Source organism: Mastomys coucha, unplaced genomic scaffold (genome assembly GCF_008632895.1).
Source record: "Mastomys coucha isolate ucsf_1 unplaced genomic scaffold, UCSF_Mcou_1 pScaffold21, whole genome shotgun sequence".
NCBI lineage: Eukaryota > Metazoa > Chordata > Mammalia > Rodentia > Muridae > Mastomys > Mastomys coucha.
This window is the reverse complement of record NW_022196904.1, coordinates 153,406,870-153,432,329: the sequence shown is the minus strand read 5'-3', so window position 1 is coordinate 153,432,329 and position 25,460 is coordinate 153,406,870. Positions and strand designations below refer to the sequence as shown.

Sequence of the window (25,460 nt, the reverse complement as noted above, 5' to 3'; positions counted from 1 at the left end):
GCTACTGGGTTTGCTGTTTTATATGTACTTCTGAAATCCGAAAGTCAGTCATTCACACACACTGAACACTGAGAAAGGGCACCCACAGTATCCACCTTTTCTACTTTAACTCCCAACATTGTGTGGCAGTTTCTATCACTACATCTTTTTTAGAAACTAAGAAGTAAACAGATTTTTCTAGTTGAAAGTAGTTTTCTCAAGGCAATAAAAGCTGTGTATAGTGTCAGTGGGATTCACGTTTATCAAATATCATGCACTATACAATCCCTACGCAGAACTGAGAATGAGCAGGGCTTCCTGAATGCTGTGATTATGTGCACCCTCCAAAGTCTGACTGATGGAAATTTAAGTCCACTACAAAAGGTATGGGTGGTGTGGTCAGAGGAGACTTAAGTCTCTGGGGAGCCACCACACCTCATAACTTTATAAAGGGACTTCTGGGTGTGTGTTTGCTGTCTCTCACTCCACTGCCAACTATGGAATATGGAGTTCTTCCCTTAGAACTCTAATGTCATCTTAGATGCAGGCAGACAGGGTACAAGCCTACTAGAGTCTCTGCCCTGAGCATGACAGCTTCTAGGACTGTGACAAATACACTTCTGTTCTTTGCAAACTGTTCATCTCAGATAGTCTCTTTTAGCAACATGTAACAGACTGAAACATGGAGGCTCTTTGCCTCCTGACTGGTTCACACTACATCTGCTGACATTAATCTAAAACCAGCTCCCAAGCATGACCTTTTCCTTTGTAATAGTCACAAAACTAAAACAAACCGTAACCTTTTTACTGTACCATGTAAAAATGAAATTAAACCTCTCCCATTATGCGGCATTTATGGCAGCACCCTTCCTCACATGCTTCTGAGGCTGTCTTCACTCTCAAGCTGCATTCACTGTAGCCTGCAAGGCTGAAAGAGACTACTAATAGGAGGAAAGAAAGATAGAAAGGAAGAAAGAAAGAAAGAAAGAAAGAAAGAAAGAAAGAAAGAAAGAAAGAGAGAGAGAAAGAGAGAAAGAGAGAGAGAAAGGGGAAGGAAGGAAGAAAGAGGTGAAGGAAGGAAAGAAGGGATAGAGGGAGGAAAGGAGGGAGGGAGGGAGGGAGGGAAGAAGGGAGAGAAGGAGGGAGGGAGGGAGGAAAGGGAGAGGAGAATTATACCATTTGAGGGCAGAAGCCAGCATCTAAGTGAAACCATGGAGAAGAAACTTCAAGTATGATAGATCTTATTTCTGCTACATTGATGCCTTATCACAAGAATCGGGCCATTGTATCAATAAAATGTTGTGATAATTTGATGTTACAAAACAGACTTGATACCACCACTGTTAGCAGCTTGCCTATCGATTATCTCTCTATTTCCTTTTATAACGGGAAAAAGGAAAGTGAGATTAGAGATAATGAACTAGCTTGGGGAAAAAATGAAATGCCATTAAGATCTAAAGCAGAGACAGCTAAAGGGCTGCTTCTGTCTCAAGCTCTCTATGTGGTAATCACATTTTCTGAGTAAAAAATATACATAATGGGAGTACTGGTTAACAAAAGGCGGAAACACTACTATCAAGATATTTCTAGTTGCATAAGATATAGCATAGCACATAGACCTTGTGTTCAAAGCTTAACGAAGAGATGTGATACTGGCTCACAGGTTCGAGATACCTCAAGATTATTACGGTTATTATGAATGATATCAGCATCTGGCTTATGCAACATACCCAATCCTTTTTCAAATAAGCAATAAGTTAAAACCCCAATTGTATAAGAAATATTGCTTTGGAGTGACAGAGAAAATGGAGGGTGGTGAGAACAGTGAGCTCATTGTAATTATCCAAATAAGAGCCTGGAAAGAAGTGACGTCCTCATCCCTGGAATCTGCACGTTGTGTGTTATTTGAGGAGAGGGATATCAGCAGGGGTACTCTTATTAAGAATCTTTAGACTGGAGACTGTCTTAGCTTATTTGGACAAGGCAAGGATGTAGTGACAGTGCCCTCAGTGGAGACAGACAGAGAGGAAATGAGTCCACACAGAAGGGAAAGCAATGACCATGGAGGCAGAGTGGAGAGGCATGGCTGTAAGCCAAGGGATGCTAACAGTTCATCAGGAACCAGGAGACAAAGCAGCTGTATGTGCCAGCGTTGTGGGTCAGTGGCTTTCCTGATCTCTTGACTTCTGCCTGTGATACTAAGTTCAGACTGGTGAAGTCTACATCCGTGAATCAATATAATTTTTGTAGTCTTAATCTACCCAGTTTGAGGTTCTTTCTTACATTAACCATAGGAAAATGATACAGCTGACAGTGAGTTTAACTACAGTAGAACTGCCTAAGTGTTATTCAAACACATTTTCCTATTTGTCTATACCAGATAAAAATAGCCTTCAAAGGCTCTCTTTTTCATATGCCATAGACAGAAACAGTACAAAACGTCAATTCCTGTGTATGGTCATCAAACTCTTCATATGTAAATGAGTTAAGCCCTTTGCTCCCTTGGTTAGGACATCAGAAGGTGTTTTCCCCATCAGCCTCCCAGGATGGGGATTAAGTCTTGTCCTGAGTTTTGAATGCACACAGTCTCAGCAGATTCATGGTGCAATGATTTTTAAGCCAAACTTAAGTTTTTTTCCAAACCATACGAGAAAAAAAATCTGAAAGAGATTTGGAAAGTATGTCCAACAGAACTTACTTTGAGGGGGGAAAAAGAACAGTAGAAAATATTGAGTCTCTATTATTGCCTTGTATGGTAGGAAAAACATTTTTTAAGAAATTGTAGGGTATTAAAACAAAACTTTTTTCTCTTTAATTGTGGTTTATTAGCAGACAGTAAGGCTGGGAATTTACTCTAATTTTTTTTAGTACTGATGATTGACAGCAGGTCCTTATGCATTCTGGGAAAGGGCTCCACACTGAGGTAGACCCTCAGCTCCTAATATTTTTATTTCACAGGTAAAAAAGAAATGATCTGGTTGCTTTACCTGAGTATCAAAAGTCATTTAGAGCTTTTCAGCCCCTATTAAAAACTGTTTAATTTAATGGAGAAATTTTAATAATAAGATTTATAATGGGTATTTACATAAGCAGAACAAAAGTTAGTGTTCTGAAAAGGAACATATAAGGATTTTATAAGAAAATTATAAACCTTTCAAAATTAATAATTGAGTTAAATAAATATTGAAAATTATGATTATTTTATTATTGGCAAACCTTTTTGAATTAGTTGACAACTTTCCTTCATGCAAAATAACTATTTTATTCCATTTTCAAATTTGAAAATGAAGTGAAAGCCACCATAAAATGTACAATACTGGGGCCTTCTTGGAGTTTGCTCACTATGGATCACCAGTTAGAGAATTTTTGCTTCTAACATAAGCCAATGCCAGTGTACCTAAACCAACAAAGGAACAGTATGGTTAGGAGTTGATGCAGCATGACAGTAACCATGGCAATGTACGGATTGTACTGAAGATCCCCTCTTGATATAACCAAGCCTGGATTTTTTTTTCCCAGAAGGATAAGAAAAACAAATGGTTGTTTACATGTTTTAAGAAGGAGAAATTTCATGAAATATTTAGGAAGCACCCTGATTTTCTAGTAATGTTTTGCTGATTTATTTATTTGCAAATTAATAGGTATCCCTTTGCCAAAATTGAGAGTTCTGGGCAAGGTGAAGCAGTCAAGCAATTAGTTAGTTAATTTCTTGCCATAATTCTTTCATAGTTAATAGCAGGAAAGTATTAAAGTGTATGAAGTAAAACTTGGTAAAAAGGAAAATATAAAAATTTTTTCTCAAGAAGTTCTAACCTAATATCAATGAGAATGTTGCACTTAAAATGGATAAAATGATAAAAACGGAAAACATACATTTAAAAGATTTGGCAAAATTGCTTTAGTACAAGTTAGTTTCTTCCCATAACATTTGAGATCAATGATTCATTCTGTTTTCTTCTTGCCTGGATTAAGATACAAACTTTAAGGATGTTTCTTATGTTCTAAGTCATTAAATCTCCTGTTGTTTATTTAATGAAATCCAAGGAAACTATTCTTTCAAGTCAAACTTTCAATTAATAGTCAACCATTGTCTAAATGCTCATAATTTAATTATATTTAATTTTTCTACTACTCAACTTTAACAAATAATTTTCATTATTTTTATCCAAAACATTAATATTAGTTAATCTCAATGTGTTGTATGTTCTTGACAGAAAGAGAAGAATGTGGACCTAGGACAATATGACAAATGTGGCAAGTCTCATATAGATGGAATAGGAAAGGAAGAAAGTGAGGGAGGCTAGAAGCTAGGAATTTCAAATTTTTCTGCAGACTACCTCCTCCCTCAAAGATCCACCTATTAACATCAATGGATTTATATTCTATAAATCTCTCCTTCTTTCAGGAAGAAGTTCACGGAAAATATGTAAACCTTCAAAGAAAGTTCTGGAGTGAAGGATAGACTATGTCACCCTAAATATGCCATACTGGCACAAGGATTATTTTAAGTTGACAATCAGGAAGTCCTCTCTCCCTTACTTTCCAAAAATCACAGCATAAATTTATTCGGAGGTATTTACCCCTCTCTCCTGGGAAAACAAAAAGATGCTCCATGAGAGAGACATCATGGGTCCTCACCAATCTAAAGACAGCCCAATGAATCCACACAGCCAACAGTGCTGAACAGAATTCAGCTCCCCACAGTTTGCCACACTAGACTTAATGTGATTTTTATCCCCTTGTGCTACTCCCATAAAAGAAACAAAACAAAACACGTTCTTTACTGAAAGTACCATACAAAACAGCTTTGACTGGTTCTTTGAGATTTTGATTTTTGCATGTTTCCTCCAATAGACATGGACTAAGCATCTCAATAAACGTGATATGTTTTTCTTATTAATTAATTTGCTGCATACATCTCAGATAGCTTAAAAGAAAAATATTTTTCCCCCAATGTCATAACAAATGTTACACAAGTGATAATGTGACTCATGACAAAAGCATGAACGTACTAATACACTCCAGGCCAAATTAAAATAAGTGACCATGATTAAGAAAATAGGACAGATATCTATGCAGATAGTAAATACAGCAAGAAATGCAATCTGCATGGATTTTTTTAAGGACAATGATTTTCTCCTTTGACTTGAGGGATCCTTGGTTAAAGACGGCTCAGTCCTCAGTCACTGCTGGGGTAGGGCTAAATAAAAACAAGTGATGGCCCTTTGTGTATTTTCCAAGAAAAATGTATTGAAATGTGGAAGTTCACTAAGTTTAATTTGAAACCCCCTGTCTTTATATACTTTCAAGATAACATAACTCAATGTATTTTTCTAATAGAATAAATATGAATTCTTTCAAAAAATCAAAACAACCATTTCCAAGATCACTAAAATTTTAAAAGAACTCCAAATGACATGCATCTGGCTGAATCTATGTCTCATAATTATATTTTGTTTAATAGAGCTAACCTTGAGAAATTACTCAGCTAATACTTAAAATGTACATATTCTTTTTTATTGGTTATTTTATTTATTTACATTTCAAATATTATCCCCCTTCCCAGTTTCCCCTCTACAAACCTCCTATCCCCTTCCCCCTCCCTCCTGCTTCTATGAGGGTGTTCCCCCACCCAACCCCTCACTCCTACCTTACTGCCCTAGCATTCCCTGAAGCTGGGCCACATCTCTAAATCTTCAAGGCAGCACTGTTGTAGAAACTTAAGATGCTTTTTTTTTTTCCTCAGTAGATCATTAAAATATTTTCTAAGCCTTCACATTCCTTGACACACCACACTTTTCTGAAAGACACATGACTTTTAAGAACCCTACACACTCATACCATAACCCCATCAGGATACAATAGCTTTAGGACAAAACCTACTCCCTCTAAGCTTTACCCCATAACCTGACAATGCATTCCGCACCAGTCTTCTGCCTAGTTGATGATGAGGAGTTCTGCCCAGTGTCTAGCAATTTCAGACTGCCCATTTCTCCAGGCAGAAATCCTACAATGACTCCTGCTCTAAGCAAGGTGTTTTGCCTGCCTTACCATAAAATTCATTTCTTAAGCCTGGAGCAGATCTTTACCTTTTTAGAGATAACTTTAAACTCAACATTCTAAGAAATGGATGAAGAAGAAAAATCCACTGAAAGTCTGAAAATTCAGAAGTAATATTTTATATTCATGGGTCAATCTTTAAAAAAATCAAATTTTACCATTTTTTGTTTTCAGGGTTTACCTTGTTTGGGATTGTTTTGTGATATGACTCGCATACAGAAGCGTCAAGTCATCTACACAGAGAAGAAAAGTGTCACCTACTGAAGAATTCCTATTTTCTGAGAAGAGTTTTCTGTTGCCACTGTCTTCCTCACAGTGTTCTAGAATTACAGCCTGGCACTATGAAAGCAGTTTGTTTGTTTGCCCTCAGTGTTTTATGCTCATTTGGTGAAACTTGTGTGTGGGAACACTATGTATATTATTCTAGAAATTAGAACAAGACAATGTAGGTTATAGCTTGAGGAGGCTTAGAAAACTTAAGAAGTATGCACATTCCAAAGAAATCTGAAAGAACAACTCACTATCATGGGGAGTAGGCAGCTTTCTCTCTCCATGTTAAGAAAATCTCTCTGCCATTTGTAGCAGTTTGCTTCTCCCTAACTTCATGGCACGATGTCTGTCCAACGTTATGACATAGAGAAGAGGTATGTTCTAAACAAAGCTGAAACTAGTAAACCATCAACCAAGCCTTGATGCCTACTTTTAAATCCAGTTTGACTATGTCTTATCAGGGAAGGGTGATAAAGAGGTTGATTGGGATCAGGCCAGCTCTGCTTCCAGACCTTCACTGCTCTTGACTTTGACAGCAGCATTCATTGTTCGACAGTCTCCTCACATTTCAAGGGATGCCTTTTGGTTTCCCTCCGAAAGTTCATGTTGTTCAGGTTTTCAAAATTGCCTTAGAGATTCCCCCCACAACACTTCAAAGTCCTAAGTTCCTTTATACCATGTTCAGCAATAGGTTTTGATTTATATTTATTCATGAATTCATCAGAAACTGGTCCTTGGTATCTATGACATGTAATCACATAGTATTTTTCTAACCTACTACTTTTTAGAGATTTGAGACCTCTGTGACAATACCTCAATTAAACTCTTACTCAAACACATATGACCCAAGACACATATTAAATATATGTGTGTCCTAAGAGGTATATGCAGATAAAACTTGCATGTTCTTCTCTGGTAAGTCAAGTTGGAGGGTAGGGTGGGAATAAACAATCATCAAGCAAGTTAAATAATGGGAATAAGGCAATGTCATGGCGATGGAGTTAACTGACAATGTTACTCATGGTGCTTGCTAGTTTACCCTGATTTCCCTCCCTCTTAGTGAGTTACTTTGCTGTTTTACATGATGTTATTTTATAGAGGACCTAGCCCCTCTGGTCTTCTCCCTGACATTGTATTTTCCAAGCATCCTTCTCTCTTCCATTACCATTTTCTTCATCCCTATGGCATCATTGTTTTCAGTACACTACCCCTGATAGTCTTTATAGCCTTCAGTTCTTAGACCTTCCCAGTTGCCCAGTCAGTTTCCTCAGTTCTATGCTCTATTCACAATAGTCAACCCAATCACAGACTCTACTTCCTACACTACCCAGCCTGGTCCAGCCTGGCCCTTGGTCCCATCACTATAGAGACACTGCTCTTGACAATGAATCCAGACTCTCAAACCAGTGAGCCTTCCACTCTCTCCACCATCTTTCCTCTCTTGAAAGTATCCCCCCGCTCCAGATTCTCTCTAACCCTGAGATCTCCCTCAGGCTCCAGTGACAGATTCAATGAATCAACCTAATACCACAACTACAGTTTCTTACTTTGGCATGTAGGAAGTGCAAAGTATCACTTCCATGTCACCTATGACTAAAGAGCAGCACCATGCCCAGCATTAAAGATATCAATTCCCATGTGTGTTGGCGAAGATGCTGAAGGCTCTGATTATTTGACTGATTCTGTTTTAACCTCAGGACAAAGCAGGGTGACTGCTTTCTTAAAGTTTCCTTCTTTCATTTGTCACATTGAATTATGTGTATGTCTCTGTATGTGGGTATGTGTAACATATGCTTGCAGATGCTAGAGATATTGGGTACCCTGGAGTTGGTATTACAGGTGGTAGTGAGCTGACTGACATGGATGCTGAGAAACAAACTGAGGTCCTCTGGAAGAGATGCAAGTGTTCTTAACAACTGAACCAGCTGTCTAGGTCCTATTTGTCATATTTGTTTTATTAGTTATATAATATTTATACAACTATTATATTATGCAATATATGTTATATAATATACATAATTATAAAATATCAAAAATATTTATCATATAACATTAATTTATAATTAACACACTTATTAAATTATTAGTAATTTAATGATTATTAATATGTAACTACTATACACATAATATATGTATATATACAGAGATAGATATAATATATACATATACAGAGATGTACATAGTATATGTAAATATATATACATATATATAAGTAGAGAGAGAGGGAGAAAGGGAAGGAAGGAGGGGGATGGAGGGAAGGACATACATAGCTAACAAAGGTTCTATACTGTTTTATTGATGTATTTATAATTTTCTAGATCTTGTTTTGATTGACATGACAAAAATAGAGTTTATTTAAAACTCAGTACATAAATGATTCAACATATTAAAAACAATAAATGGAACATAAGCTAAAATATAAGATAACAGAAGCATAATTTGATGCTCTGTTTTCATTCAGTGGTGCTAAGTATTTCCAGTAACAAATATGCATTTTTCATTTGATATTTTGTATCTGAATATAAGTTCATTAATAAGCCTGCCAACTACATAGGTTTTTTAGAATTATATTATTTAGCATGGAGCTGGTTTGACCTCACCATCTATATCAACAACAAATCATCTTGTCCAGGACAGAGATAAACTCTGTGTCTTTCATTCGTCTCACTCCTGATTCACAAGTCAGCCAAGTATTGAAAGTAAGAAAGGAATAGCTCTGGCTACCTGTGAGTAACATCTCCCTCCTCTTCCATCTGACCATGGTAACAAATGACTTCACTTTTCCAAAATTTAGTTTTATTCATCTGTAACTTGAACAACCAAATAAAACATACTCAAAATGCTTTTGGGCTTATGTAAGTCTTGTAGGAGGTCATTCAAAGTGCCCATTTTTCTCCCTCTTTCCTCTTTTCACTCTCAATGTGACGCATCTGGGTCTGGGAGTCTTCACTGTGCTCTGTCGCTTACCTTCCTCTATGATCACATGTTCCCAGAACATGCTAGGCAGTTTCAAGATTAGGGGGATGTCCTGAAGCACATCCTAAGATGGAGGATAAGATGATACTTGAGGCAAATGAAAGATTATTTTTGCTAGTCAGACTTTTTCCCCCAGGAAGAAGAAATGCCCAGCCTTCCATAACATGAGATGCACAAGCTGTGCAGTAATACAATATGCTATGAATTACCTCACTTTTCACATCAGCACAGGGCTGTGACATTATCCTACCAGCCCAGTAGTCTGTCTCCATTAGTAGGTCCAAAGGCTCCAGTTTTAAGGTTTTAGTATTTTTACAGAGCATTTTTCTTCTCCCTTTTTTATATATTGGGTCAGGGACAAACACTGGGCTTAACTGCTACTCATCTCTGGTTCCTTCTGCATTTGTTTAATTAAGAGGATTTGGTCTTGATAACATAAGTTAAGCTCTTGTTTTATTTACTGTTGCTGTTTAATTCTATAGAGGAATTTAATAACTTTCCCAAACTTTGAAATAATAAACTATTTTTGTATCTCTAACCCAAGTCATTCTCACTCTGATAGTAATCTCCACTGCTTATCTCCTAAGGAAAGTTAATTTCACATAATGTTTGCAGACTTCTAAGTGATTCTTCTTATACTTATAAGTGATTAAAAGCACATTTATTACAGTGACTTGCTAGGAGTCCCTAACAAAGGAATGTAATTTTCAAGTTCATCATTTTAGTTTTGAAATCTGTCTGTATGTGAAGAGATGACTTGTGATATGAAGCCGAAGAAAATGGGAATTCATCTTCTCCTGAAATTGGTTCTCACTCTCAGTGTGTACTACAAATGGTAAGAACAAATATCAGGCCCAGTTCTTCTACATCCTCTGACAAACTCTGGAAGCTCTGTTTGTGGTGCTGGGGACCAAACCCAGGACCTTCTGCATGACAAGCAAGCACTTAGCCACTGAGCTATATCCCTATAACCTGTGGGGAGGGATGATGTTATGAAATCATATAAAGACAATAAAGGAATATAATGGATAGGGTTGATGACCTCATTACTTGCTTGTAAGCTGAGACATGGCTCACCACAGTTCTTCACCATGAGTTCCATGAACCCGGGAGCATCAAAGGGGAATGAATGTCTCTCTTACATCAGCATCCAAGTCATTGGTGTTTGTCTTTATTCTTGTAGCTCTCTACAAATCTAGTGTTCAGCTTTCTGTCCTGTGGCATGGTTCACAGGCCCTTTGTTGCAGTTTGTGTGAACTAGCTGTAGAATTCCTGAGACTCCAAAGCCAACTACCTGCTTGGTACTTATCATCTGTGTATTCATGAACAGGTCTACTTATTATTTTTTTATAATCCTAACCAAGTGCTAGGGCTTCAAGGTCCATAGTCCAGAGTGCCCAGGTTTGATGTTTATGTACAACCCAAGATGGCCTTCTTTAACTACTGCACAGGTGAAATTATGACCCAATCATAGCTTCTCTAGGCCACCATGCCTTACAGTCCCTAGCTGTCTGCTCTTCCAATTTGGAGACCATATGGAAATATTAGAAGTAAGTTCTTATCTTTAATAAATCTCTTGCCTTGTGGTATTTTGTTATAATAGCCTAAACGAACAAAAACACAGCCCCATTCTCATTGACTGACTCTATAGGGATAACAATCTATTTGCTGATTTCCTGAAGGTTAATACTTTAAGTCCTGTTCATTGACAGTAAAATTTGGCTTAGGCAATATCACATAGTCTGCTACTGTAAGAAATTATCTATAATTGTTTCTAAATGTAATTTATTTTATCAAGTAGACATTTCTTTAGTTGTATTTCTGGTCATTTTTGGAGGAGGTCAGAATTTTTAGGTAGGCTTCATAACAAAACCATACTTTCTGACAATCTGTTTTTCCTCAATTACTGCTAATTTTTCCTCATTCTTTCCTATAAGTAATGACTTAATAATTACCTGTTATTACAGTCACTCATTATTTATGGTCATGGAGGACAAGTGCTCCTATAAAACATCACATGTTCTCAGATAACTGGAAACATGGCAAGAGCTCTCTAGAGAGCAGCTATGATTCAAAATTTCAAGTTAAGGGTTTGTCTTAGTTAGGTTTCTATTGTGATAAACACCAAGACCAAAAGCAACTTCAAGAAAAAAGGGTCTATTTCAGCTTATAGTTCTAGTTAACAGTCTATCATTGAGGGGTGTTAGGGCAGGAACTCAAGCAAAACCATGGAGAAATATTGTTTGCTCACAGCCTTGCTCCCCAGGAGTTTCTCAGCTGACTTATAATACCTCAGGACTACCTGCCCAAGAGTGTTAGCTGGGCCCTCCTGCATCAATCAGTGATCAAGAAACCGCACAACAGATTTCCCTGCAGGCAAATCTTATTGAGGCATTTTCTCAACTGAGGTTCCCTCTTCCCAAATGACTCTAGTTTGTGTCAAGTTGACATAAAACTAGGCAAGACAGGATTATTTTTCTTTGTTAATAAAAAAATGATGAAACTTACAAACTGGCAATATTGCATTTTGTATCATCTATTTAAAGGATATTGAATAAGAGTATGGAGCATATAGCCTAGAGAGACAGCTCAGTAGAAAAAGTTCTCACTATGCAAGCATGAAGGTCTGAGTTCAGATTCTCAGAACTTATGTAAAAGCCAGATGTTATACCAGATGAGAGTAAACATAGTACTCCTACACCCATATAAGTTCCAGAAACAGGAATTCCTGAAAGCTCATGGGCCAGCTAGCTTGACATTATTCATAGCAGTGAACAAGATAACCTATCTCAAACAAGGTGCAAGGCAAGGGCCAACACTTGAGATTGCCCTCTAACTTCTACACACACTGTGGCATTTGTAGACACCTACACATGCATATATGCACACAATCATATATATCAATAACATAAAACACATAAAAAGAATATAAAAATGATAATTAAGTATATGATGTATATAGTTTCAATTCGTGAGCCCAAAGCTGAAAATTCTATCATTTGTTCATGAGTCCAGTGGATTATTTTTCTCATTGACTTGGGCACTCTTACCAAACAGTTTAGCAAATTAAATTATATACTAAGATATGCTTAGTACACTTGAAATATATTTTATATGATATTATGCAAGCTGTGTATAGTTGACATACATGTGAGCACATGTGGCCAGAGGTCTTCTATTGATTTCTACCTTGTGCTTTGAGACACAGTTGGGTTTCTTTTCTTTTTCTCTACAGAATTAGACATCTTTTATTCTATACAGAACCTACAAACTCTCATCTATATAAATAGTGTGTTTTGAACATATGGACCCTCAACTCCCACTCCCTCCATGAACCCCCAACTCCTGCCCCTACTCCCTCCAAAGACTCCTAGTATGCCCACCTGCACCTTTAATGTCCTTTCCTTTTTGTTAAAAGCCCATTGAGTCCAATGACTACTGCCTGTTGGGGTGCTGCCTGAGCTTAGTGACTTGATTTTATACAGGTAGCCATGGCCACAGTGAGCTCATGGGTAAGATGGCTATGTCATGCTCTGGTGACAGCATTTCATTTCACTCTTCTCAATCCCCCTAGCTCTTATCTTTTTTATACCCCCTTTTCACAATGTTTGATGTGAGGTCTCTTTCTTTACTGACCTGGAGTTTTCCATTTTAGTTAGGTTAGCTGGCCAGCAAGCTCTGAGGATTCTTTATCTCTGCCCACTTCTCTACCCAACCCAGTACTGGAGTTACAGGTGCATGCTGCTATGACCAACCTTTTCGTGGACACTGGGAATTGTGAGTGCTCATGATCTCATGCTTATATAGCAAGCACTTTATCTACTCAAGTTTCCTACTATTGTATTATTAATGGTATAATCAAGTTAGTCATTCATAAAGCTTTCTCACATCCCCTAGTCTTGTATACTGCAATGCTTTATCTGCACAGGCTGGTACTATAAAAACAATGCATTCCTATTTACAAGTCTACTGAGTAGTTGGGGAGGTCATTTCTACCTTTAGTGTTTTCAGTCTGAATCTCATACTTCAAAAAGAAAAGGACACACTGAGTACTATTACAATGCCCATAGAGAAAGAAGAATGATGCCCTCACACACACATACACAAAATCTAATATCCACCACCTGGGAAATGACAGAAATTAAGGTTGCAGATGAACCAATTTTGCTAATAATCTGACTTTACAATAAAGTCTCTGGATTATATAGGTGGATCCAACATAATCTTATATGTGAGTGAGAGGCAAAAAAAGGCTTACGTTACATTACTATGTGATGTAAGCAGGGATTGAATCAACTTTCCTACCTTCAAACACAGAGGAAGCAGCCATGAGCCAAGAGATGCAGGTTGCTTCTGCAAGCTGGAGAAGTCAAGTCAATGCTTTTTCCCTAGACATGACAGAGGGAAAGTAGCCCTGCTTCTCTGTGCAGTAAAGCCAATGTCACACTTCTGAACTATAGAAATGTAACACATCTGTGTAGCACTAATCCACTAAGTTTGTGCTAATTTGGCTGCAACAGTAGGAATACAAGACAATGTATTTTTTTAATCCTAAAGCAAAAACTTGAATTCAAATGCAGCTTGACAATTTGTTTTTGCATATCCTCATATCTTAACAACAGTTTAATTGGCCTCCACAATTAGAAGGCCAACTATTCTATGCCAGTTAACCAAACACAATGACCCAATTAAAACCTAAGGTCTGACAGTACAGTAACACATGGATTACTCCCTCTACTGAAAAAAAGGAAAAGAAGTTAAAAAAAAAACCTCTCTCAAGAATCCATCTTGACTAATGGATTACTGCAAACTGTAAGCATAATACAGCTTATCAGTCAGTAAAGGGAGCTTTGCTTTAAACATATTTCAGCTAATAACTGAGACAGGAAAGACAGAATTGCATCATTATGTTGCAGTTCCTGGTAATAACAAAAAGGAGAAAGGGGATAGCTCCTGGCCCAGAATCAAAAACTTCAGCTAAAGACAAATTCAGATTGTGTCTGGTTTTCTTTCCCTGAGAGCTAATCGCTACTTATATATGCTTTAAAGACCTAAAAATATCAAACAGAAACTAAGGTTTTATAGCACACAAAAATCATGCAAAATTCAGATTTTGGAATTTGCAAATAAATTATATTAGGTACAGTGATGCCCTTGTGTTGCATTTGTCATGTAACAACAGGACAGAGCTGATTCATGGGGTGCAGACCCAAAACATTTGCTTTTTTCTCAGAGAAGGTTTGCTGGCTCCTTCTCTAAGCAATGGGCATCGATTTCCACTAAAGCACAAAACAAGAAGCATATGGACACTCAGGAAATATTGTCATCAATAAATGAGATTAAAACTGATTCAAGCTTCTTGTCACCAGCCATTTTGTAGGGAGAAGCAATGGATGGAAGAACATGGGCAGAGGCATTGTTAGCATGCACTCAGCAGAACAAGATGTGGGGAAGTCCATGGGAGGACTTTGTTTTCTCTGACAAAAGCATTACCTGGAGGAAAAACAAAAAGATCATGGTAGGAAATCTATAGACGAAAGAGATAATTACAATATGTTGACTCTAGTTGGATTCTGATAGAAACACACTAAGAGTCAAATACTGAATTACAAAGTAGTCTAGGAAATATCATGGTAAGTTCATAGCTGTGGTTATTAATAAATTGTTGATATACTTAATTAGTATTTTAAATTTGTTTTTCTAAGTCCTTAGAGCAATAGTTCTGAATCTTCCTAGTGCCACAACCCTTTAATACAGTTTTCTCATATTGCTTTGACTCCCAACCATAAACTTATTTTCTTTGCTAATTCATAAGTGTAATTCTGCTACTGTTATAAACATAATGTTAATTCTAATATGCAGGATGTTTGATATGTGTCCCTAAAGGGGTCATAAATCACAGGTTGAGAACCACTGTTCTAGCACGTTCAAGGGTGTGACTCAGTGGCAGAACACAGGTTTCACATGCACAAGACTGTCGGTTGACTGTCCCACACCTAAAAAAGTAAATGAATACCCTTTCTCTTTCACATAACATTTAGATGAAGTGACATAATATCTGATATTTGTCTGTAAATTTTCTAGTAGGGAGAAAAGAAATGAGAAATGAGATTTGGCTGAAATTAAGTTATAGGATTATTATAATAGTCTTTCTATTTATATATATATATGCTTGAAATTTCACATATTTTTCAAAGGCATTATTTCCTAAAGGCCTTGAGCTTCATGAAGAAAATAATTTTATAACCACAAATTTTCTCAAAGTATAAAGAAACCAATAAAAAGATATCAAAAGCAAAAGGTGTCATATATTTCAATACTGCTTAAGTTTCATATCCTAGTTTTTAAAATGTCAATAAAATAAACTTCAGCAAAGACACTGAAGGACATTTCAGTGGTTGAGATCTGTTGCATATGATCATCAAGTTGGACCTCATTTCATTTTCAAGGCCCTTTGCAAACTACAAGTCCAGCAAATCATTTCTCATAGTATAGTCTAGCTCAGTGACATTCTAACTTCCGAAACATTAAAGACTACAAACATCACATCCTACCAATGAGGGTCTGTTGTTTCTCATATCTCCAGTTAACATCACCAAGGAGTTAAGGGACTGTTCCCATGTAGTGAGGGTTGGCCTCCCAAAGGCTCCACATCACCCTATGCATCAGTCATGCTCATCCAGGAGCAAGTATTGCCATCTTCCTTTCATGCTAAGAACTGAGAAACAGGAACATGAAGTTGCAAAGGCAGTGAAGGAGCTGAGTCAGGCTGGTTGCCATTAGGGTGAATTTCAATGATAATGGCCTTAAACCAAAGCCAGCACCTTCAAAGCTAACCTTCAGCCTCTGGAAAAGTTTTGACTCAATCTAATCAATAAAGGTTGAGATCTGGATAAGTTCAACCATTCTTTTGCTGGGCTCTGCATCTTGCAAAAAGCAGCACATGTACAGTTAAGAGCCAAGGAGACAATGGTAAGGAGTTTCACTGACTATTGTTTAAAAGAGTGAAATAAATTAGTTATCAAATTAATTAGCATAGTGTTCCCAATAAGAAATGAAAGAAAGGAATATGTATGGCTTCAACATGTGCTAAAAAAAATAAAAACATAAACTTATACACTGTAAAATGCCTGCACAGAATACCATAACATAGCTAAGAAAACAATGTTGTGTGAAGAAGGCAAATGGTGAATAGAAATCCACTGCACAGCATAGTCCCAAAGAAATGCCAAGCAGATAAAGCCATAGCATCCATATGTCTTTACAACTATACAAATGCATTACTAGAGATGTGTCTATAATTTGGATAAAAGAGTGGACGTTGCTTTTAGGAAGTCTCATTATGAAAGAGAAGAATTATGAAAAATGGGTAGTTTATATCTATAATATTTTGTTTTTTTAAAGATACCAAGGAAAAATAGCAATATTTTACTCTTTGTTGAGTGTGTGTTGGGACAGTAAGGAAAGTGCTTGAGCACTTTCAACTTTTAGCATTTTTTTATATCAAAAAATGTGTAATGAATGGATTAGTAACTTAAGAGTCAAAGAAATCTGTAAAAGGGTTTTCACTGAATAGTGTTTCCTTAAGAACACAGAGCACCTGGGTACTACTACTATAGTTATCTGTCTCCTTATTTAAGCTATTCTTCTCTACCCAAAAAGAAAATTATAATAATAAATTAAAAATAAATAGAATGTTTTCTCTCTAGTTTATTTTCAGACTCAAAGCTAAGGAACTAAAGTCTCCCTCACATTAATTAAGCACTTTTACTCTTCTTTTCAATGTTGTTAATTGATTAACTCATCATGGAGTAAATATCCAACTGAATACTTTGTCCCAGGAGCTGTTCGGGGCTCTTTGCTTTATCACTGAATAATACAACCATCTGTACTCAGAGGAGCATACATACATTCTAGCTGTGATGAGCAAAGGATGTCATCTAGCAGAAAGTAAGACTATAGACCGTAGCACACGCAGTCTGCTTATGAGAACCTCCACACAGACAGAGCCACAAGACAGCTTGGTCTCATTTCACATCATTTTATATCAATTTCCAGGATGCAATTAAAATTACTATTAGAAAGAGGTTGTTACTTTCCTCTTAACTGACAAGTGCAAGCAAGTTTTTCTTCCTCTTAAAATCTAGTTACCATGTGGAGAAAACTGTTGATCTTGGCTTCCTAATCCCAAGTTAAAAGGAGACATGGACCTTTTAACTTTGCTCCAATGGGCTCCTCCTATAAAGCTAGACTACAACCACTGTCGGTTGCTTTGCAGGTCTTCTTTGTGTGGATTAAACCCTCAGTGTCCTTAGAGGAGCTGCCTGGGACCTACCATAGCGCCTGTCCTACTTAGGTTTCTGTTGCTAGGATAAACAGAAAGCAACTTGGAGAGAAAGGGGTTTGTTTCCTTTTATAGGTTACAGCCCACCACGAAGGAGAGTCAGATCAGGAGCTAAGGACAGGAATCAGAAGGCAGAAACTGACGCAGAGACTGTGGCGGAACACTGTCAGTAAGGCTTTCCACAGCTTTATTTTTCTAAACATTCATAGACCACCTATCCTGCTCAAGAGTGACACCACCCACAATAGGCTGGGCCCTTTGAGCCCTTCTATCAATCACTAATCAAGAACACATTTCTACATCTTTTTAATCTTGCCTCCCGACCTGTGAGTGTGTGCGTGTGTGTGTGTGTGTGTGTGTGTGTGTGTGTGTGTGTGTGTGTGTAGTCAAAGAGTCCAGAAGAAGACATCAGATTCCTTGGAGATGGAGGTACAGGCTTGAGCAAACTGACCTGGGTGCTGGGAACTGAACCAAGGCCTTCTGAAGAGCAGCAAATGCTCTTAACTGATGAGTCATCTCTTGAGCCCCTAGACTAAGTTTGTTTGCTTTTTCTTTTTTGTTTGGCTATTTTGTTTGTTTGTTCTTGTTTTTTAAGATGTATTTATTTTATGTATGCGAGTACACTGTCACTGCCTTCAAGCATGCCAGAAGAAGGCATCAGATTCCATTACCGATGGTTGTGAGCCACAGTGTGGTTGCTGAGAATTGAACTCAGGACCTCTAGAAGAGCAGTCAGTGCTCTTAACTGATGAGCCATCTCTCCTAAAATAAGTTGTTTTAAACACGTATTCTCTAGAATAATTTTGGTTTTTCCAGGCCTTCTTTGCCTTTGCCAATGAAAAAGTCAATACTTCCAGCTGGTCTAGCCAAATGAATTTAATGGCTCTTTTGCTATTTGTAAGTAATTTTTAATGATCCAATTGTTTTTTGTTTTTTGTTTTTTAAATCTCAGTAAACAGTGACAGGAGAAACTCTTCTGGTATATTTTAGAATAGAAAACAAATTTAAAATTATCATCATGCAGGGATATTTTTCCACAAAACTTGTTTGAATTACATTCTTCCTAACATATTTGAAGTCCTCAAAGATACAACTGAATTTCATTCTCAATAATGATGACAACTGTTTTGCTAACCATTCAAAAGCAGTATTTACAAAATGCTTAAGCAAGGTGGACCATTGTTAATAAATGGACTTCTTTCTCTTCATTCAAAAAAAAAATCACAATGACAAGAAAATTTAATTGTATTCCCAAGCAATACTCCTCTGTTCCCTTTTCTAGTTTTAACACAATGAGTAAAAGGCACTATACAAAATCAACCTGTCAAGAAATGGTTTACTCTATAATGGACCAGCACTGCAGGAGACTCATTCCACTTCCACCAAGAGAGCCCTTTGTATAACAAGAAGAAACCATTAAGGGCTTAAGGACACTGTGATGACATATGAGATGCTGAAAGAGAAACAAGGATATTCTGTTCACCCAGCTGCCACTGTGTCTACCACAATCACTCATCATCCACATGGTCTTTGAGTGGTTGAGAGAGGAATCTTTCTAACTTTAGCCCTGTCTTTCATGCAGCCTTTATTTATTCAAGACATTGGCAAATCTAACTGTTGGGAAACTCTATCCTTTAGGCATGACACGGTGACATGGTCTTGCCATCTGGATATCAGAGCAGCTGAGATAACTCACAGAGACTCAAACAAAGTCACAAAATCGGGGCTGATAACATGTCTCTGGAAGAGAACAAGATCTGAAATAGTTCATGAAGCATAAGAGGACCCTCCCTTCTACAAGGATATATAAGCAAGCTAATGATTGCTGAAGAGAAAGAGCCTTTTTTGATCATGTGGCTGCCTATAAGTTGTTTAATGCATCTTTAAATAGCCACATTAAATTCCTTGACTTACCAAGCTAGACTTGGGTGGAATCGTTTCTTTCATCTCCTATGGGTACCATATTGGGGATTGATAAACATTTGTTTATATCTCAAGACACAGGAAAGTTCAAGTAACACTTGCTTTGGGCAAGAAGAGCTAGAAGTCACTTACTAGGCCCAAAAGGAAGACAGAGGTATCAGAAGTGGAGCCAGGTTTGTATAAAGATACATCCTGTAGACACAACATCTCAAGCCTGAGCCATGGCAGGAAAAGGGCATTTGGTACCCAGATGAAAGGCATTTGGCTGCTCTGAAGCACAGATGTTTCCTGTGCTCACTGCTCTTTCTGCACACTCTCAGTTGCCCACTTACCAGCAAAAGGTGTGATACTCTGTGGTTGGCACCTGCTGATAAGGGTAATTATAGCATTAGTGGAAACAAGTATGCCATCCAAGGTTGAAAAACAACTGTAATTACAGCTACTCCATCATTTTACTCCCTGAAAATATTCTTGTCCCTTTAACACAGAGCTTACTTGGAGATTAAATTAAATCTGCATCTATGTGAAAACAAGCCTTTAAATAGCTATGGGGCTAGGGGAAATCACCTCTTTAAATTAATAATGTATGCATGCTGAAGTGAGTATTTGATATTTACAACACCAGACTGAACCTGCTGGATTATATTTTGAATGGTTTCTGTGCATTTCTGTGCAAAAACAATCAAAATAAACAACAGGAGGAGTAAACCCACCACTTAAAGGAAAAATGCAGTCTAGACCTAATAGAATGACCATGAGGAAGTTCTTAAATTATCTTTATACCAATAGACCACTTTGACAGAAATACTATTTAAAAAAACTAGTACTCAAAAACTTAATTGGATACCCCAAATTTGAACATGTAATTTCACCCTAATAATTAATATAATAAAATTGGAATGAAAGGAATACCTACCTTTATTTTAAACAGTTTCCAGATTTTTAGAAAAAACAACATCAAAGACCTTATCCCAGAGAAAAATAATTTCTAAAGAATTCATATTGGTAAACATTATTTCACTGTATCAGAATTATATCTTTTAGATATCAGAGTATCAAAGCAAAACGAGTTCATAAACCTTCAGCTGGAAACTATGACACTGAAAAAAGGAAACAGGAGCAATTCTTAAATGACTTAAGAACCAGCAAAGATTGGCTTGTTAGGTATGCTTACTGCCATGGCCCAGAATCTCAGAGAAGCCCAAGAAGTGTCTAGAATCTCATAGTGAGCATGCCCATGAAATGCCACCAGACATACTACTTCTGCCTGGCACTAGATTCAAAGGTTCTAGAAGCTGTGGTCAGGTGTAGATGACTCATACCCTCCTATCTCAGGCTTCCCATATTCCACAGCACCTTCTCTTCACCAAAGCCGCAACCAGAAATGGAACTTTTGACTTCTATGGCTGACATTATGACTGTGGAGACACTCAACTTCCAAGAAAAACCCTTCCAAGTTTAGTGGTAAATCAATAGGAAACCTAACTAAAATCAAACCAAGCAAATCTTCCTTAACTTCACACATAAAACAAAAATACTGTAACTCAGGTCATAGAGAAAAGAACGATGATTCCTCAACCTGTGGGTCACAACTCTCTGGGGGGGTGGTGTCGCATAGCACATATCCTGCATGTCAAATATTTACATTATGAATTGTAACCACCACAAATGTACAGTTATAACGTAGCAATGGAAACAATTTTATATTAGGGGTCATCACAACATGAGGAACTATATTAGAGGGTCACAGCATTAGGAAGGTTGAGAACCACTGTTCTAGAATGTGATAGAAGTCTTCTGGTGGGAGCAAATAATTTCCATGTCCAGGATATATGGCTATGTCTCCAAAGTAAAAATAATCACACAGCCTTCCTTGTTTGAGTGGACTTAGAGGTCCTTCCATCCCCTGTGTGACTTTACCCAGAAGTTATTTCAAAGAATCAAGGTCTACTTTAACAAAACCACTATATGATCATTTCATGGTCTCAAGCAGAGCACCATAACAAAGCCTCATGTTTAATAATGAACCAAATTCCTCCTCATCTAGTCTGTTTTCAAAAGAACAAATAAAATCTTTACATGATTTCTTTTAACCAGGATGAATGTTACATCATTCCTGAACATAACCCATAGCGGATAAGACCTACAGCTATGTCAAAGAATATCTTTTTACTCATAAAAACAAAACAAAAAAAAACCACATTAATTTAAGTTAGTTGACATTTACAAGCTATTTTTCTGAGATACAGTGAAAGTTCAAAACAGCACCAGATCACCTCAAATTATAGAAAAACCATCCTTTTTTTTTTTTTAGATATTTTCTTTATTTGCATTTCAAATGATATCTCCTTTCCCAGTTTCCCTCTGGGGGTAAAAACACCCTACCCCCCTCATCTTACCTTAAAGGTTAAAAACTTTTACAAAGATGTACCTTGAAACCATTATTATTCCCTTGTTACTGTGTTAGCATGAATGTGTCAAGTGTCTCAGTTACTAATGAAGTCAAAGTCTTTATCAAAAACTCATGAGACCAAACTAGGAATAAAAACCAAGACAGATTACAAACCTAAGAATGGCAAAAGCTCATTATCTTTGGGGATTTTTTTTAATCTGATAATTAAAATCTTGGCTTAGAGACCTATTTTTGGAGTTTTAGAACAAAATCAATATTGAACTTGTCATGCAATGTGAGAGAAAAAAAAACAGGCTTTCAACTGCTTTTTAACTGAATTGCTAATATTTCAATTAACAAGCATCACAGAGCAATACTGCACCTTCGCCTGCCCTTTGCAAACAGGAGGACTTGGTTACTCTTCCAGATGTTTCTGGTTGCCATGGTATCTTAATATGCCCTCCCTCACACACATTTTTACTCAAGGCAATAACCTCCAAGTTATTTATTGTCACAACAGAGTTAAATGAAGATTTTGTACGGCCCTGATAAAGGCTGTTCACACACCTGTTGAACAAAATCAGACATGATATAAAAAGCCTCATAGAACAGTGTTTAGATGTTTTGTAAGGAGACGAACTCAATTCTTAGTTTACATAAGTGGTAAGAGGTCATTAATCTTTTTCACAGAATTTATTCCAGAAGTCTGTCTTCAAATGGAAATTCTGTTTTTAAGACGTTTTCAAGTCTGCATATCTAACAGAATATTTCTGTGGCTAAAATAAAATTAATTGCATGTATGTGGGCCATGTCCATGTTCAGATAAAAACCTTGCCCACAAAATGCATCAAAGATTTAAAATTCCCAGATTTATTTACTGCTTTCTGCCATTGTATACAAGCAAACAAAATAAATAGGCTAAGATCTCATTTTGTGGAATTGCTGTTACATGCTATATTTATGGATAAATTTTATCCTTCATTGCAACCCCTGAAAACTAGACTGTGCTAACACTATTCATACTGGAGTCCATGGTATGAGCTATTCTTTTTTAATCAATTCAAATTCTTTTCATTATGTAAAATCTGCATGATACCTCTGAAAACATAGGAACATTCATGCTGATATTTCTAAGGATGCTTTGGAAGTTAAAAACAGTGTGTCCTCCTTACCCATGAGCAACAGGAGGCCAATAAAGCTGTCTTCTAGAACAGAGCTTTTTCTCTCTGACATGATGGAAAATCTAATATTTCAATATCAGAAATGTAAACGCAGCAAAAGTTTTCAATTGTATTTCTATACACACACACACACACACACACGTTTTAATTTCACACGAGTGCTTTTATTGCACTAATCAGACATAGAAGAGGGGCTGACACATGGCAAAACTGCTTTCTGAATGTCGTACATGTTAAGCTAGAGGCGTATAAGCACCTGGGATATTCTTGCTATTCTCCACATGCAAATGACATTCTGCAAACAATTAACTATACCCATTAAAACAGTGGGGGTGTGAGATGGAAAGAGCAAGTGTTAAGAGAGTAAAAATACAATGTGCTGTTCTTCTTATGCCCCCATTCCGTCGATGTTAAGTGAGTTTGAATGCGGGGCACACAGACCAGAGGGATACACTCCTGTCACAGGATGCAGGACAACTCACACACTTCGTTAATTACAGAACTATAATGATCTGACCGCCAGTCCCTCGCCTCTCCAACACTTTCCCCATTCCTCCACAGAAAGAAGACACATCCAAAGACCCCTCTTCTGGCTTAAGAGAGGAGAGGCGTCCCTTGGGGACCCCTGCTTGCAACCGCCCAACACTTTCTCTCCCTGTAAGTGGCTCCACAAGTTCCCAGGCTCCAGCGCTAGGAAAGCAAGTTCAGCACCGTGGACAAGGTTTCTGGCACCAGGGAAGGAAGGGCGCTGAGGCCCTGACTCTCCCCAACTCACCGGTGTCTGCTGTGCGGGCAGTCCCGAGCGCTTGGTGGACCCCTGCTTGGAACTTAACCTTTTCCACGACTCGGCAAACCTGCCCCGGCTGGCGCTGCGGCTGCGCCTGCGGCTCTCTGCGCTGTCCTCGCGGTCAGAGCAGCCTCTCTCCATCTCTCCCGCGTCCCTCCACTTCTTGCCCATGCTTGGCAGCGTGGCCGGGCGAGCCCGCGCCCTTGGCAGTGCTCACAGGAGCCTGCGCTCAGCTCTCTCCTGCGCCGCCTTCGCCTAGTAGGCTCCCTGCCTGAGTCCGGAGCTCCGTAAAGCTGCCAGCAGGCTGCGCTTGCGCTCGCGATTGGCTCAACCAGGGCTGGGGCTACGAGCGCCACCTGCGCCCCAGCCCGCTTCCTTATGCACCCCAAATTGCTTTCCACCCGCAGCCACCGCCTTCAAGGCGGGGGTGGTGGAGGGCGCACGGCCCACGCCTGGGGCTGGGGACTCACTGCTCTGGGAGTTTCTTGCAGTCAGTGTGCCCCACCCAGTCTTCGGGCCCTGGGGACCTGAGAGCAGAAGCCTGGGTCACCCACTGATGAGTGGGTGGAGACTCCAGTTGACTTAGACAAAGAGAGTAAGCCTGGAACTTTATCTGCCTTCCTTTCTCTCTTTTTCCTTTTCATCTCTTAGAAACAACTGTCTTCAAGTGTCCTTAGGGAAAGTCCAGCTTCATCTGCCTGTCAGGTGCTGGGCTAATTCCTCCCTCTGCTTGTCAGGCTAGCCCACTGGGCCTCAGACTTGGCTGCACATTGAAGTTTCCTGAATAGCTTTTCATTCACACACACACACACACACACACACACATGTGCGTGCTATAAACTGTAGCATGTTAAATGCTGGTACTCGCAATTTCTGATGTGGGAACTCATATAATTAGCTGGGCTATGCCTGGGAATCAGGATACTACAAATTGTACTAGAGAGTGGGGTGTAACTCAATAGGGTAGAACACTTTCTGGTATGTGCAAGGACCCAGGTTTTATCCCCAGCTTCCTAGAACTAAGAGTGAATAAAAGAGAATCCCCAAGTTGATTGACTCCTTTCTCCCTCTACAATTAAGCCCAAGGGTCTGTATTAAGGAGCAATGCTGAGGAGGATTCTGGGAAGAAAAGGGATTGGTACTCTTTCAAGGGACTTGTTTTTCTCTCTCCCTCTAGGAGGAAGAGGTATCGATTTTACCCTTTCAGTCCTGAAGAGAAGGCGATGGTTAGGTTGAGGACAGTGTGAGATGGGTTTCCCCCATCATGTCGGCTCCTTATGGGGGTGGGGAGAATGCTTCCCTCTACTTTGTCACGAGTCTCATGTCAATTGTCTTAAAGTGTGCTGGCCTCTTTCATTATGTTCAGTAATGCCTTAACCTGATGAACTGGGGCACCACAGATGAACAGATCCCAGACAATGCCTTCGATTATCAAAGTAAAAAGGTGGAAATAATCCCAGGTGAAAGAAATCACCCACCGAGCTGTTCACCCTTTGCAACCTCAGGAGAATACATTTTGGTTTCTTAATCAAACAAGAGGAAAGTATT

General features: G+C 38.3%; 1 protein-coding gene across 11 annotated transcripts in view; it reads right to left on the bottom strand.

Annotated features, from left to right (window-relative positions):
* The window catches only part of Trpm3 (transient receptor potential cation channel subfamily M member 3), a 934,047-nt gene that overhangs the window by 806,756 nt on the left and 101,831 nt on the right, over positions 1-25,460 (bottom strand). For 3 of the 11 annotated variants that reach the window (XM_031389931.1, XM_031389943.1, XM_031389945.1), the window contains exon 1: positions 23,901-24,083. The exons of 1 other annotated variant lie outside the window; for it this stretch is intronic. In XM_031389931.1, the coding sequence (XP_031245791.1) occupies positions 23,901-24,083 (183 nt within the window). Of the gene's footprint in view, positions 1-23,900; positions 24,383-25,460 lie in introns of those variants that run through there. 7 more of the 11 variants (XM_031389926.1, XM_031389932.1, XM_031389949.1 and 4 more) reach the window with 6 other exon arrangements.